Here is a 13,254-nt window from a genome sequence, read left to right on the forward strand (position 1 = left end):
GGAACTGACTGGAGGATGACTTTGTCTTCACTGTATTTGACAGGGAAATACATGGAGGACCTTTTTTGCGGTACGATTTAAAAATTGAAGGAAGAGGCGGGTAGCACCTAATCGTACCTCATAAAACATAATTTATTAAAAATCTTCACATGAAACAAGTTGAGTTGCGTGATTTAATATATTATTTGGTTGTTGACGTGGCCTTGGAAGTTGGCAGACATAAGGGCTAGCTTCCAGGCATCAACCAGAGCATGCAGTTAAATGCCATTTTAATAATCCTAAAATCAGCTGAACTTTACGACAAATCTCATCCTCACCTTAACAGCTTCAGTTGTAGAAAAACATATTCACATTGATAGATAATCAGAACATACACACCATTAAACTGCAGTACTTTAAAACAAAATATAAAATATATATTTTTAAATATGACTTAATCAAGATCATGAAAAACAGATGAGGATATTGTCATCTATCTATATATTTTTAAATTGGCATTTGAGTGGACAACATGTCTGCTGGAGGTATCAATGCTGCGTTCCTCATCCTGAATGTTGGTGGACCAGGGGCTGAACATCCCTGCTCCAAAACGTCCTCTGAACATCACTGGCCGAGTTCACGAAGACACAGGTGTCCATATTTGTGTCCACATTCGGAACATTCATGTATTCAGAGATATTCATCCAATAGCACAGTATGTCCTGACCTAGATGGTTTGTAGGGCTTTCTGGAACACGCCAGGTTCAAACTACAGCAGTGATCCTTTAAAGAGCCTGGCTCCCAGAGGTGGTCCTTCTGGATCTTATTGGCTTTAGCAGATGGTCTATTCTCTATATTTAAAAGGTATTGAATCAGACCAAATATGATGGGAATATTTTACATGATGAATATTTCAGTTCAAGGTCCTTTTTGTTCCATTGAAGGATCGAGAGCTGACGTTCTTTACATTGGGAAACCACAAGCTGTTGATTGTTCTACACCCGTATGCAACACTATGATTAAGGACAGCAACAAAGCCTACAGACGCCTATATCTGGTCAGTGAACGTTGGAGGTGGAATGTGAACCCCAGCACCCCTTTAATTTAGCCTTCACACTCATAATAATGAAGCACAAGTCAGCGACCAAACCAAACCATCGCCCAGCCCAGTGGGCTGTTTCTCTGGCTCTCAACATGTAGACCCTCTCCCACTTCCCTGCAGTCCAGAGTCAACAGTTAGACCCTCTCCCTGTCAAACTAGACCCTCTCCCTGTCAAACGACCATCCTGCAGCTCAGAGTCCACATGTAGACCCTCTCCATGTCCCGGTCACCACACACACACACTCATAGGCTCCGGTGTCCACGGCTATGAGTAGATGGACCAGTAGATGATGTTGAAGAGCACGTAGGCGCCAGGGAAGAGGACGCGGGAGTACTTGTCGATGGCGTGCGTGTCGATCCAGATGTTGACGTTGGCTCTGGGTCGGGCCTGGGGGTTCAGGGCCACCTGGGCCAGCATCCTGTCCGGGCGCCCCCCGTTCTCCGGCATGCCGTAGTTCCCGGTCATGTTGAAGTCCATGGTGCCGTAGCCCGAGATCTGGGGGTCCACGGCCATGTCGTCGGGCTGGCCGATCTCACAGGTACAGGGCAGCTGGGGGGGGGGGGGGGGGGGGGGGCACACACACTCATTAACACCTGAGTCTTCTGCGGTTCACCACACACACCTGAGTCTACTGAGGCACACACTTGTTAATACCTGAGTCAACTGAGGTTAAACACACACTTGTTAACACCTGAGTCTACTGAGGTTAAACACACACTTGTTATAATACCTGAGTCTACTGAGGTTAATTGCACTGTAGGATGAATCATTTAGCAGTTGCTAATTTGTGATTGTATTATTGAACGTTTGGCCGCAGATGATTCTTTGAGGGTTAGGGTTTTTCTATTCCTGTGTGGTAAATGCTACGAGAGATTTGGTAGAACGTAAGCTACAATATTTGTGATCCTTATGATTCAATTAATTATTCCCTAAAATTATGCAGACATGAGGAGCCATGTGGGGCTTCCATGTGAAGTCATTTGAGTGAGTGGGAACATCGCATTAGCAGGGAGTCATCCGCACAGAAATGAATGCCGGGGGCATTGACCCTTCTGTAGGACAAACGTCATCATGTGGATGAGGTTTCATACGGACCACTGACCAGGAGCCTCTAGAACACGGGGCCACTAACCAGGAGCCTTCAGGGGCCACTAACCAGGAGCCTCTAGAACACGAGGCCACTAACCAGGAGCCTCTAGAACACGGGGCCACTAACCAGGAGCCTTCAGGGGCCACTAACCAGGAGCCTCTAGAACACGAGGCCACTAACCAGGAGCCTCTAGAACACGGGGCCACTAACCAGGAGCCTGTAGAACACGGGGCCACTAACCAGGAGCCTCTGCGACCACTAACCAGGAGCCTCTAGAACACGGGGCCACTAACCAGGAGCCTCTGTGACCACTAACCAGGAGCCTCTAGAACACGGGGCCACTAACCAGGAGCCTCTGGGGCCACTAACCAGGAGCCTCTAGAACACAAGGCCACTGACCAGGAGCCTCTAGAACACGGGGCCACTAACCAGGAGCCTGTAGAACACGGGGCCACTAACCAGGAGCCTCTGCGACCACTAACCAGGAGCCTTTAGAACACGGGGCCACTAACCAGGAGCCTCTGGGGCCACTAACCAGGAGCCTCTGGGGCCACTAACCAGGAGCCTCTAGAACACTGGGCCACTAACCAGGAGCCTTCAGGGGCCACTAACCAGGAGCCTCTAGAACACAGGGCCACTAACCAGGAGCCTCTGGGGCCACTAACCAGGAGCCTTCAGGGGCCACTAAACAGGAGCCTCTAGAACAGGGGGGCACTAACCAGGAGCCTGTAGACCACAGGGCCACTAACCAGGAGCCTGTAGACCACAGGGCCACTAACCAGGAGCCTGTAGACCACAGGGCCACTAACCAGGAGCCTATAGAACACGGGGCCACTAACCAGGAGCCTGTAGAACACGAGGCCACTAACCAGGAGCCTCTAGAACTGAGAACACGTAGCAGCTGAGCTTCAGCGTGCATTTGGATCTGAATCTTCAGAACCAAACACCATCTGGCTGTCATCCAATGACATCGCTTCAGGGATGTTATTCTGCTAAATAACTGACATCTGCCGCCTCCTGGATCCCATCCAAACACAACTTCTTCCAAGAACATTATAGAGGCGAATGAAACGCTGTGTAGAAAGCTTGAGTTAGGATGAAGACTGGGCCCAATGCCCACAGACAATATGGAGACTGAACCCCATGCCAAAAGACCGCATGGAGGGGATGTGATCTGAGTTACTGAGCTTCACCTCAACAAGGAGGACTTTCTTCTGCTCCCTGGATCCTCAATAAAAGGAGTTCAATGAATGTTTGAAGAAACAGGAAATAAACCCCCGGGACATTGGTGTGAACGCTGTTTCATCTCGACGAACCAGAAACACATCCCAAGGAAAACATGAATCAGTCTCACACTCACCCTCTCCCTCAGCTTCCTCTCCTTCCTCTCCTGCACTGTGGACAAGTAGTTGACGGCCGCGTACTCGATGACGGACAGGAAGACAAAGACAAAGCTGACCCACAGGTAGATGTCCACCGCCTTGATGTAGGAGACCCTGGGCATGGAGGCGTTGACCCCCGTGATGATGGTGGACATGGTGAGCACCGTGGTGATACCTGGGGACAGAACCCCACATGGGGAGCACTGTGGTGATACCTGGGGACAGGAGGGAATCCCACCATACCTAACAGGATCTGGGCGGGGGGTCGGGGAGGGACCATCCTACCTAGCGGGACCCTGGCAGCACGGGGGCGGGTTCCTACCTAGCGGGACCCTGGCGGGCACGGCGCGGCGGTCGATCCAGAAGGACACCCAGGAGAGCATCACCATCAGGGTGGCAGGGAAGTAGGTCTGCAGCAGGAAGAAGAAGATGTGGCGCCGCAGGGTGAAGTGGATGTAGAGGCGGTTGTACCAGCCTAGAGGGTGAGAGGGTGAGAGGGTGAGGGGGTTAACACATGTCATTAGAGGGTGAAGTGGATGTAGAGGCGGTTGTACCAGCCTAGAGGGTGAGAGGGTGAGAAGGTGAGGGGGTTAACACATGTCATTAGAGGGTGAAGTGGATGTAGAGGCGGTTGTACCAGCCTAGAGGGTGAGAGGGTGAGAGGGTGAGGGGGTTAACACATGTCATTAGAGGGTGAAGTGGATGTAGAGGCGGTTGTACCAGCCAGAGGGTGAGAGGGTGAGGGGGTAAACGCATGTCATTAGCAGGTGAAGGGGATGTAGAAGCGGTTGTACCAGCCAAGGGGGTGAGGGTTAATGCTCACAGAGAATCGAGGGTTAATGCTCACAGAGAGGTGAGGGTTAATGCTCAAATAGAGGTGAGGGTTAGTGCTCACAGAGAGGGTAAGGGTTAATGCTCGCAGAGAGGGTTAGGGTGAGGGTTAATGCTCACAGAGAGGGTTAGGGTGAGGGTTAATGCTCACAGAGTGGGTTATGGTAAACACTCACTTGTCATTTAAGAGCACTTTTTACCCCAGATCAACTTCCAGTGAATTGAGAGGCATGACACCCTCTGGTTTGGGACATGAGCCAATACATCATAGATAATCGATATTATCTATGATGTATTGTAATGAAAAGGGCAGTGGAACAGGGTAAAGGGGTGGAATCCAACTGGTCGCTACAGGGCAACTTGGTCACCTATGTGACCGTGCTATTGAGCTGAGCCCCCAAGCTCCCTGTCCTGCATATCAAGGTCATCATCACCATCATCGTCCTCATCATCTCATCACCATCACCCTCCATATGAGTGGAGGACACAGGAATCAGACACAGGAATTATTTCATGTGTTTCATTCCTTTGTTTAAACATCAGCAAAGTTTTCTTTTAAGGACAGCACTGAGAGTGATGCGTATTAATTCTATCTATATTGTTTCTATAAACCATCTTCCTACACTACAGGATGGCTGAACATTCTCTATAGACCATGTATGTTGATAGAATATGCAGAGACCAACCAAGATGATACGGGTAATGTAACACACAGCATGGGTAATGTAACACACAGCATGGGTAATGTAACACACAGCATGGGTAATGTAAGACAAAGCACGGGTAATGTGATACACAGGTAATGTAATCACAGGAAATGTCTGGACACATTAAGACACATTACCCGTGCTGCTGTAGAAGGCCAGCTTCGTGGTGGTGTGGAACTTCTGGATGAGGAACTGGGAGAGAGAGATCCGTTCGTCCGTGTCCAGCGACTCGTTCCCTTTCTTCCAGTATAGCATGAGGTCGTCGTCTGTGTACGCGTCTGAAAGAGAATTATTCATAACGCAATGCCATTATTTCTCCATGAAAGGCCGTCTCCTGACCCAACACAGGCAGCCTGGGCCGCTGTCAGTGAGAACTGAAAACTCTCGTTTCTTCCTCGTTTTACTAACTGTGAGGAAGGCGTCATAACAGACAGTAAACAGGAATATGGATGATGTCCTCACAGCTCTCTATCTCCAGCGAGCAGGTCTGTGTGTCCAGGGGGAACCGGCTCAGGTCCATGTTACACATGGCTGTGACAGTCACTCTGTTGGAGGAAGGAACACAAGCATGAGCAATAGCAATGCAGTGTAATGTTGTTGATATGCTGCACATGGCAGGGTCTGATCTGAAGGCTTTAAACAACAATTAACAGGTAGCAGGCACATCATTTACATGCATGCACACTATTGACATGCTTGTGCACAAAATTGACATTCGTGTTAACTGTTGACGTGCGTGTGCAAACCCATTCTTTGCGCTCCAAATATCCCAATACATAATAAATGTAAAATGTGTTTTACCGGTTCTACCATCTAAGGATGTATTATGAAATTCAGACTTTTGACAAACAATAAGTTGAACCATCCCAGTCCATAGCTCTATATCACTGCCTCCCTGCATCCCTGCATCACCTCATCACTACATCAGTGCATCACGGCATCACTACATCAGTGCATCACGGCATCACTACATCAGTGCATCAGTGCATCACCTCATCACTACATCAGTGCATCACCTCATCACTACATCAGTGCATCACCTCATCACTACATCAGTGCATCACCTCATCACTACATCAGTGCATCACGGCATCACTACATCAGTGCATCAGTGCATCACCTCATCACTACATCAGTGCATCAGTGCATCACTGCCTCCCTGCATCAGTGCATCAGTGCAGCACTGCCTCCCTGCCTCACAGCATCACTGCCTCCCTACATCACTACATCACTGCATCAGTACATCATTATATCACTGCATCACTGCAGCAGTGAGCGGTGTGAGGGTTGGAGGTCCGCCTACCGCAGGCTGTAGAGCACGTTGCCATCGGGGTACACTCTCAACATGACGTTCTCTGTGGTGGTGTCGTGGATGAAGGACCTCTTGGAGTGAACAAAGAACATGTCGGGCACCCAGATCTTCTTCACCAGGCGGCTGTCGAAGGTCATGCTCTGGTTGTTTGTGCTGGGGAAGGCCAGGCGCTCGTCTTTCCAGTAGTGCCGCAGGTACAGCGTCATGGTGAAGTCCTGATGTAGGGGGGGGGGGGGGCACAGGGTCAAGTGGAAGTCCTGATTGGGGGTTTAGACGGGTTTGGGGGGGTGAGGCAGCGTCTAACGTGCGGTTCCAGTTCCGGGCGCTCAAGGTAAAACTCAAGGTGCATGATTAAGCCCTCAGGTCTCAAAGGAGAACGACACAAAGGTTGTTTAGAGACATTAACGCACAGGTTGTTGGCCACAGGAGAAGAGATCACTGGAGTCATTATCAGTCACATATTAAGTCAATCAGAACTCAAACTCATGACCAAAGCAGTGCGTTTCTACTACTAACCAACAGACCTGTCAATTCTTCCACAGTGGAGCTGTTTTTTTTTATCACAGCCGGTGAATAGGGACGAACGTGAAGACGTGTTGCTCACTTACCATGTCCACCTCCGAGATGGTATCCAGACTTTCCACCTGCACATCGACTCCCACCGGGATCGGAGGCCCTGGAATACACAAGATCAGACCTGACTGACCTCAAAGTACCGCCGAACACCCATGACACCGCTCACTGGCGAACCCAAAACCAACACGTTTTACAGAGAGCGGAGGGATTTAAGAGCACCCCCAGTTATCTGATGATCTGCCAGGCCCAGCCATCGCTCGGAGCAGTTGTTTTCAAAGGGATGCTGATACATGTTAAGCAAGCAAGCAGGACTCTGTAGGTCTGTTGAAAGCCTGGTGTCACGCAACCATGCTTGTTGGGATGTGAGGCTGTCTGCAGCATTCGGCGCTGACCTATTTCAGGCCTGCTACTAAGCAGCATCCAGCAGTAAAACAATTAGGTCACAATGGATCCAAGTTGATGCTGCTGTGGAACCGATCCTGCCCTCCTTTCCACCCAGACGACATTTAGTTGGATAGGAACCTCCACACTGGCAAAAATTAACGTTAACATATCACATCGTTCATGAGGCTTCAAGAGGAGCAGTGTTTGCCCTCGTTGGCTATGTTCTAGTTCACAGGCATTGGAGGGAATGAACGTGTGTTTGGCTTAGGAAGAGTAATGGAGGGAAACGGTTCACACGAAATCCCAGCCGTGATTTGATATAGTAAAAAACAAATCACACTCTCTCTCTCTCTCTCTCTCTCTCTCTCTCTATCTCTCTCTCTCTCTCTATCTCACTCTCTCTAGACATAATCCCACGGTCAGCAAAATCCCTCTCATGTAAAGACTGAACCGAACAGAGTAATCACACTCTGTTGACATGAAGAATCCCAGCGTTGCTGTCACTTTCACAGGCTGGACTATAAGAGCCTGGAGCCTGCTGGGGCTGGCTGGAGCTCACTGGGCTCCAGTCTGCAGCTGGATGGAGCAGGCTGGAGCTAACTGGGCCTGCTGGGGCTGGATGGAGATGACTGGAGCTCCGTTCTCCAGTCTGTCGAGGACTCCGGCCTGCAGGCCGGTCTCATCATGTTGCTCTTGGATGTTTTAGTCAGTCCCTCAATAAAGTCGCTATGACGGATGCTTAGAGACCTAGCACATAGCAAGCCTCATCGTGTCTCTGTTTTTAAAAACGAAATATTTAAGCATTCATATTTAGAGAATATAAATATTCAAACCTCCAAATGCTGGTCTCATGGTGAAGTCATGGTCATCTATTCTCAGCAGCTGCTCAGATTTTGTCATTGGAGACTTTGTCATGTCCGGGCTTCGTTTGAACATCGGGCTGCAGAAGGAACATGTTAATGGTTAATGTGAATGTTGTTAGAGGAAATGTAAATCATTTAAATCATTCCCAAATGTGTTTCTATAGGTTAGGACGGCGGGACCTTCCGGTTTTGGGACCTTCTGCACCGTCCGTCCGTGAAGTCTCTCTTCTTGACCTGTGTTCTCAAACACAAGACGAAAGATTCATGGGAGAACCGAGCAGAATCACAGCAATTCAAGAAGGTTCTCAACATCTCCTATAGCCCCCATCCCCTCCAGATGTACCGTGTGTACAGAGAGAGAGAGAGAGAGAGAGAGAGAGAGAGAGAGAGAGAGAGAGAGAGAGAGAGAGAGAGAGAGAGAGAGAGAGAGAGAGAGAGAGAGAGAGAGAGAGAGAGAGAGAGAGGGGGAGGAGAGAGAGGGAGAGGGAGAGGGAGAGGGAGAGAGAGAGGATTGCTTGGTGTATTGAAGCGTGCACAAAAACAACAATTTATCCCTCAGTCCAAAATGGCGCGGGGGAAACCGAGTACACCTCCCGGAACAAATCCCCGTTCGTAGGATGAAATAAAAGAACAAAACGGATACATTGGCGGTCCTGGCCATGCCTGTCCATCAGCAGCTGGTTTGTTAATCCTCTAGGCAGAAGTGCTTCTCCAATCCCCCCTCTCTCTCACTCTCTTGCTGGCTGCCTCCACCTTCACCCCGGCTGGCTCGCCCTCCCTGGGAGAGAGCTGCTCTCAGACTGGGGTCTACAGGAGGGGGTCTGGAGCTCAGACTGGGGTCTACAGGAGGGGGTCTGGAGCTCAGACTGGGGTCTACAGGAGGGGGTCCACAGGAGAGGCTCTACAGGAGGGGGTCTTCAGGAGGGGGTCTGGAGCTCAGTCTGGGATCTACAGGAGGGGCTCTACAGGAGGGGGTCTACAGGAGGGGGTCTACAGGAGGGGCTCTACAGGAGGGGGTCTGGAGCTCAGTCTGGGGTCTACAGGAGGGGCTCTACAGGAGGGGGTGTATACACATGCAGATCCTTTGGTCTACTAGAGTGAGTCGATGCACCTGGTAGTGCCAGGCTCACCTTAGATGATGATCAGGTGTTCTGTTGGAGAGTTCCTATGCCAGAATAGGCTAAAGCTGCTATGTTTAAACGTGGTGTGGGGAGTTTGAATGTGCTGTGCTCAACACTTATCCTGTTAGCCGACTGTGACTTGTCACGCTCCAATCCTGCTATTTCAGAGCCTAAAGGCTTGACTCAACCCATAATTAAATCTAAAAGAACCAGACACTCAGTATAATTAAAAAGAAAACAGCAAGTAAATAAGCTTGGCCTCTTTAGATCAGCCTACTCCAGGCCGACTGCTGCCAAGGACTGATGAGCGAAAGAGCTCTTCTTCTCCAACCCTGCCAAGGGCAGCAGTGGTGCTCCTCGTAACAGAGGAGGGTCCTCAGAACGCTGAGGGGGTGACGGGGGGGCCATCGAGACAAGAGGACTAAATAAGGAGCTATAGGGGAGAGCCAACGGTGTTCGCTTCATGAATATCATAGCCTCATTCAAATCATCCCTAATATGTTTCATATAAAATGGACAATTTTTGTTTATTATTATTCATTATTATTAAACAAAATTAAAGTTAATTATCACTGTAATGATAATTGAGGAGTGATATAATGGAGGAGTCTAGAAGCTAGCAAGCAGCCTGCATGAAAACACCATCCTAGGTCTACTGTAAACATCATCTACTGTAAACATCATCCTCAGTATACAGTAAACACCATCTACTGTCAACAGCATCTACTGTAAACATCATCCTCAGTATACAGTAAACACCATCTACTGTCAACACCATCTACTGTAAACATCATCCTCAGTATACTGAAAACACCATCTACTGTTAACACTATCTATTGTAAACAACATCCTCAATATACTGTCACCACCATCTACTGTAAACACTATCTATTGTAAACATCATCCTCAATATACTGTAAAAACCATCTACTCGAACCACTAACCTCAGTCTACATGAACTCCCTGTAAACTCCATCCACAGCATATTAATCAAGTTTACCGTCTGTTTCAGAATGTATGTACATGTTGTACCTTATCTTCAGAATCATCCCGTGTCACAACACTTTATCTCTTATCAGAGAGACGCACGTTTCCTTAAAGTGAAGCGGATCATGAAAGTGTCTCTTATCTCTAAACAGCAGCACTTAAATGAGAGTGATGCCACAGCATCCCTATAGCATCCCTCCTAACGCTGTGTCTGAGGAGCGGTGGTGGTGAGGCTGGGACATGAGAGTGTTGGTGCAGCAGCCCTGTAGCATCTCCCCTACCCCTGTGTCTGAGGAGCCGTGGCAGGCGTGGTGGTGGGGCTGGATTAGTCTATAAAGGGTCCGTGGAATACATTAACCAAAAGCAGAACACAGCGCTTATCACAGAGGGAAGGGAACACGGTAGGGCTCTCTGCAAGGGGAAAGCGTTTCCTTTACAGGGATTAGTGGCTCCAAGACACCTCAGCAGCACTGTACCAGCGTGGCTCCCCCAGTCCCCAGTACCAGAGCCCCTATAGTCCGGATCGGGATCCACTTTGTAATCGTCAGGATCTGTAACTGCTTGAATAATTCATTAAATAAGTAGATAATTCAGTTGAAATGTTTAAATGGAAGTCATCTGATCATAGTGCTTGACATTATTTGTTTCTTCTTCATACGTTTTTGCAGCATTCGACAATATTTATTCATGAAGATGTTGATTCAAGAGGCTGTGTGGTGGCAGATGTTTAAATATGTTTCGAACTGAAAACAAGTCCAATAAAAACCTGTGTCAAAGTCTAGCCTAGCCCTGTCTCACGGCGGCACGATGCGCCAAAACACATGGTTGGAACACAGACGGTTGTGTCTGTCTGAGTTCTGTAGAAGCGATTGGATATGCAGCAGTGAGCAGGGGGCACACTAAAGGTTCCATCAATAAAGTGTAGAGGAGCCCCTCTAACCCAGATACTCATAGTCCGGTTAACACTCATCAGAACTTCCTGCCGCAAATAACCAAATGTACAAATTTTCACAAGGTGGAGAGGACCAAACCCATGAGGTTCAGCACATCAAGAGAGTAGGGGTCTCCCCCACTCATTCTGGTGGGGGAGGGGGGGGGGGGGGGGGGTCATGAGGGGGAGGGGGGGGTTAGCATAGCGGAGTAAATACGAAAAAACATCCAATGAATAAAACCTTGTAAGCCAATAGCCATCAGAAATAACAACCTACCGAGATCCCGCCCTGGAGAACCTCTCACTGCTGTACTGGGTTACCATGGCGACTCAGGGGCTGCCGTAGCATGGGAGACCACAGTCGTACAGGGCACTGGTACAAGACACACATTCAACAGCCCGCGGCCCCTCCTTCCACACGCTTTACCTGCTCTGCCTGAAGGTCTCCAGCCTCGGACCCCCATGCTGGGCCCAGGAAGTCGCCGCCCCCGTCAGCCAGAGGCAGACCACCACCAGCTCAGCCCGCATGACGGACCCCGACGCCACTCACAGCCAGGCAGACTCCGCTCCCACTCTGGTGGGGAGGACTCTGCGATGCTGAGGCATGCTCCTCTTCCACATCGGAGGGGGTCCAGGAGAAGAGGAGGAGGGGGAAGACGGGGCCGAAGGAGATGGAGAGGAGCAGGAAGCAGAGGCAGTATACAGAGCTGTTCAGCGGTGGAGAGATCGTCCCACGCTGTTAATCTCCTCAGTGGGGAAAAGCAATTCTGACTAAACCCGTAAATCCTTCAGCGTCAGATGGGGCAGATTTGATCCCTCCAGCGGATGTGCCTCTCTCTCTCTCTCTCTCTGGATCTCTCTTTTGATCTCTCTCTCTCCCCATCCCTTTCTCTCTCTCTCCCTCTCTCTCTCTCTCTCTCTCTCTCTCTCTCTCTCTCTCTCTCTCTCTCTCTTTCTCTCTCTCTCTCTCTCTCTCTCTCTCTCTCTCTCTCTCTCTCTCTCTCTCTCTCTCTCTCTCTCTCTCTCTCTCTCTCTCTCTCTATCTCTCTCACCCTCTCTCTCTCTCTCTCTCTCTCTCTCCCTCTCTCTCTCTCTCTCTCTCTCTCTCTCTCTCTCTCTCTCTCTCTCTCTCTCTCTCTCTCTCTCTCTCTCTCTCTCTCTCTCTCTCTCTCTCTCTTTCTGCTCAGGAACAGGTCCTCTTCCTGGCTGCTTGTGTATCTGAGGTCAGGATTTAAAGACTAAATGACGTCTGCTTCTTATTCCTCCGTCAACAATCAACACTCAGACAGCGGCTCTGGAAACCCATTGTAACTCAGCTTTAGACAAATACACACACACACACACGCACGCACGCGCACGCACGAGCGCGCACGCACGCACGCACGCACGCACGCACGCACGCACGCACGCACGCACAGACAGACAGACAGACAGACAGACAGACAGACAGACAGACAGACAGACACACACACACACACACACACACCATTGTGTGTCCATTTGTCAATACCACTATAGAGGGACTGGGCCACACGAGGACATTGGGTTTGTGAAACGAACAAAGCATCCAACGTCTGGTCATGGACATCAATATGCTTTGTGGGCTGAAGAGTTGGATTATCACGAATGTGTGTTTTGTCCGTCTTTTTGTGTTTGTCCATTCTCCTTTGACTGCAATGATCATTAAAACAGGCTAAACAAACAGACATTTGCCTATATTGTTAATTAATCAAAGAATTTAATTAATTCCAAGAATGGTCTCACATTCTTTGTACGAGTGAAAATGTTGTCATCTTAGAGAGGCTTTAAGACCATAATATAATTGGCAATAGAAAATAAACCCATAATATAACATAACACCATAAATACACAATGAGGTTTCCTTCGTGGCTTTAGGGTTCAGAGTAAAGGAATGGATCCGCCTTAATACTTCATATAAAACATGACCTGAAACAGCGAGCAGGTCAGGGAACTGCACATGGACTGCT

The 13,254-nt window shown here is 49.1% G+C and overlaps 1 protein-coding gene across 1 annotated transcript; it reads right to left on the reverse strand.

The window, feature by feature from the left end:
- Positions 1 to 114: 114 nt before the first annotated feature.
- On the reverse strand, positions 115 to 11,794 carry LOC115544359 (gamma-aminobutyric acid receptor subunit rho-1). The gene is made up of 10 exons (XM_030357264.1): positions 11,694 to 11,794; positions 8,408 to 8,461; positions 8,198 to 8,304; positions 7,013 to 7,080; positions 6,396 to 6,619; positions 5,555 to 5,637; positions 5,230 to 5,370; positions 3,877 to 4,029; positions 3,533 to 3,729; positions 115 to 1,631 (listed from the first exon to the last, which is right to left on the reverse strand). Exons 1-10 carry the CDS (start codon positions 11,792 to 11,794, stop codon positions 1,347 to 1,349), a joined length of 1,413 nt encoding a protein of 470 aa, XP_030213124.1. The 3' UTR covers positions 115 to 1,346.
- Positions 11,795 to 13,254: the final 1,460 nt, after the last annotated feature.

This window comes from Gadus morhua, chromosome 5 (genome assembly GCF_902167405.1).
Source record: "Gadus morhua chromosome 5, gadMor3.0, whole genome shotgun sequence".
Classification (NCBI taxonomy): Eukaryota; Metazoa; Chordata; class Actinopteri; order Gadiformes; family Gadidae; genus Gadus; species Gadus morhua.

Coding starts and splice junctions, on each gene's coding strand:
- LOC115544359 (XM_030357264.1), bottom strand. CDS start 11,794: ATGCGGGCTGAGCTGGTGGTGGTCTGCCTCTGGCTGACGGGGGCGGCG. Junction 8,305..8,407: donor GAAGGTCCCAAAACCGGAAG/GTCCCGCCGTCC, acceptor TTCCTTCTGCAG/CCCGATGTTCAAACGAAGCC. Junction 1,632..3,532: donor AGAGGAAGCTGAGGGAGAGG/GTGAGTGTGAGA, acceptor CCCCCCCCCCAG/CTGCCCTGTACCTGTGAGAT.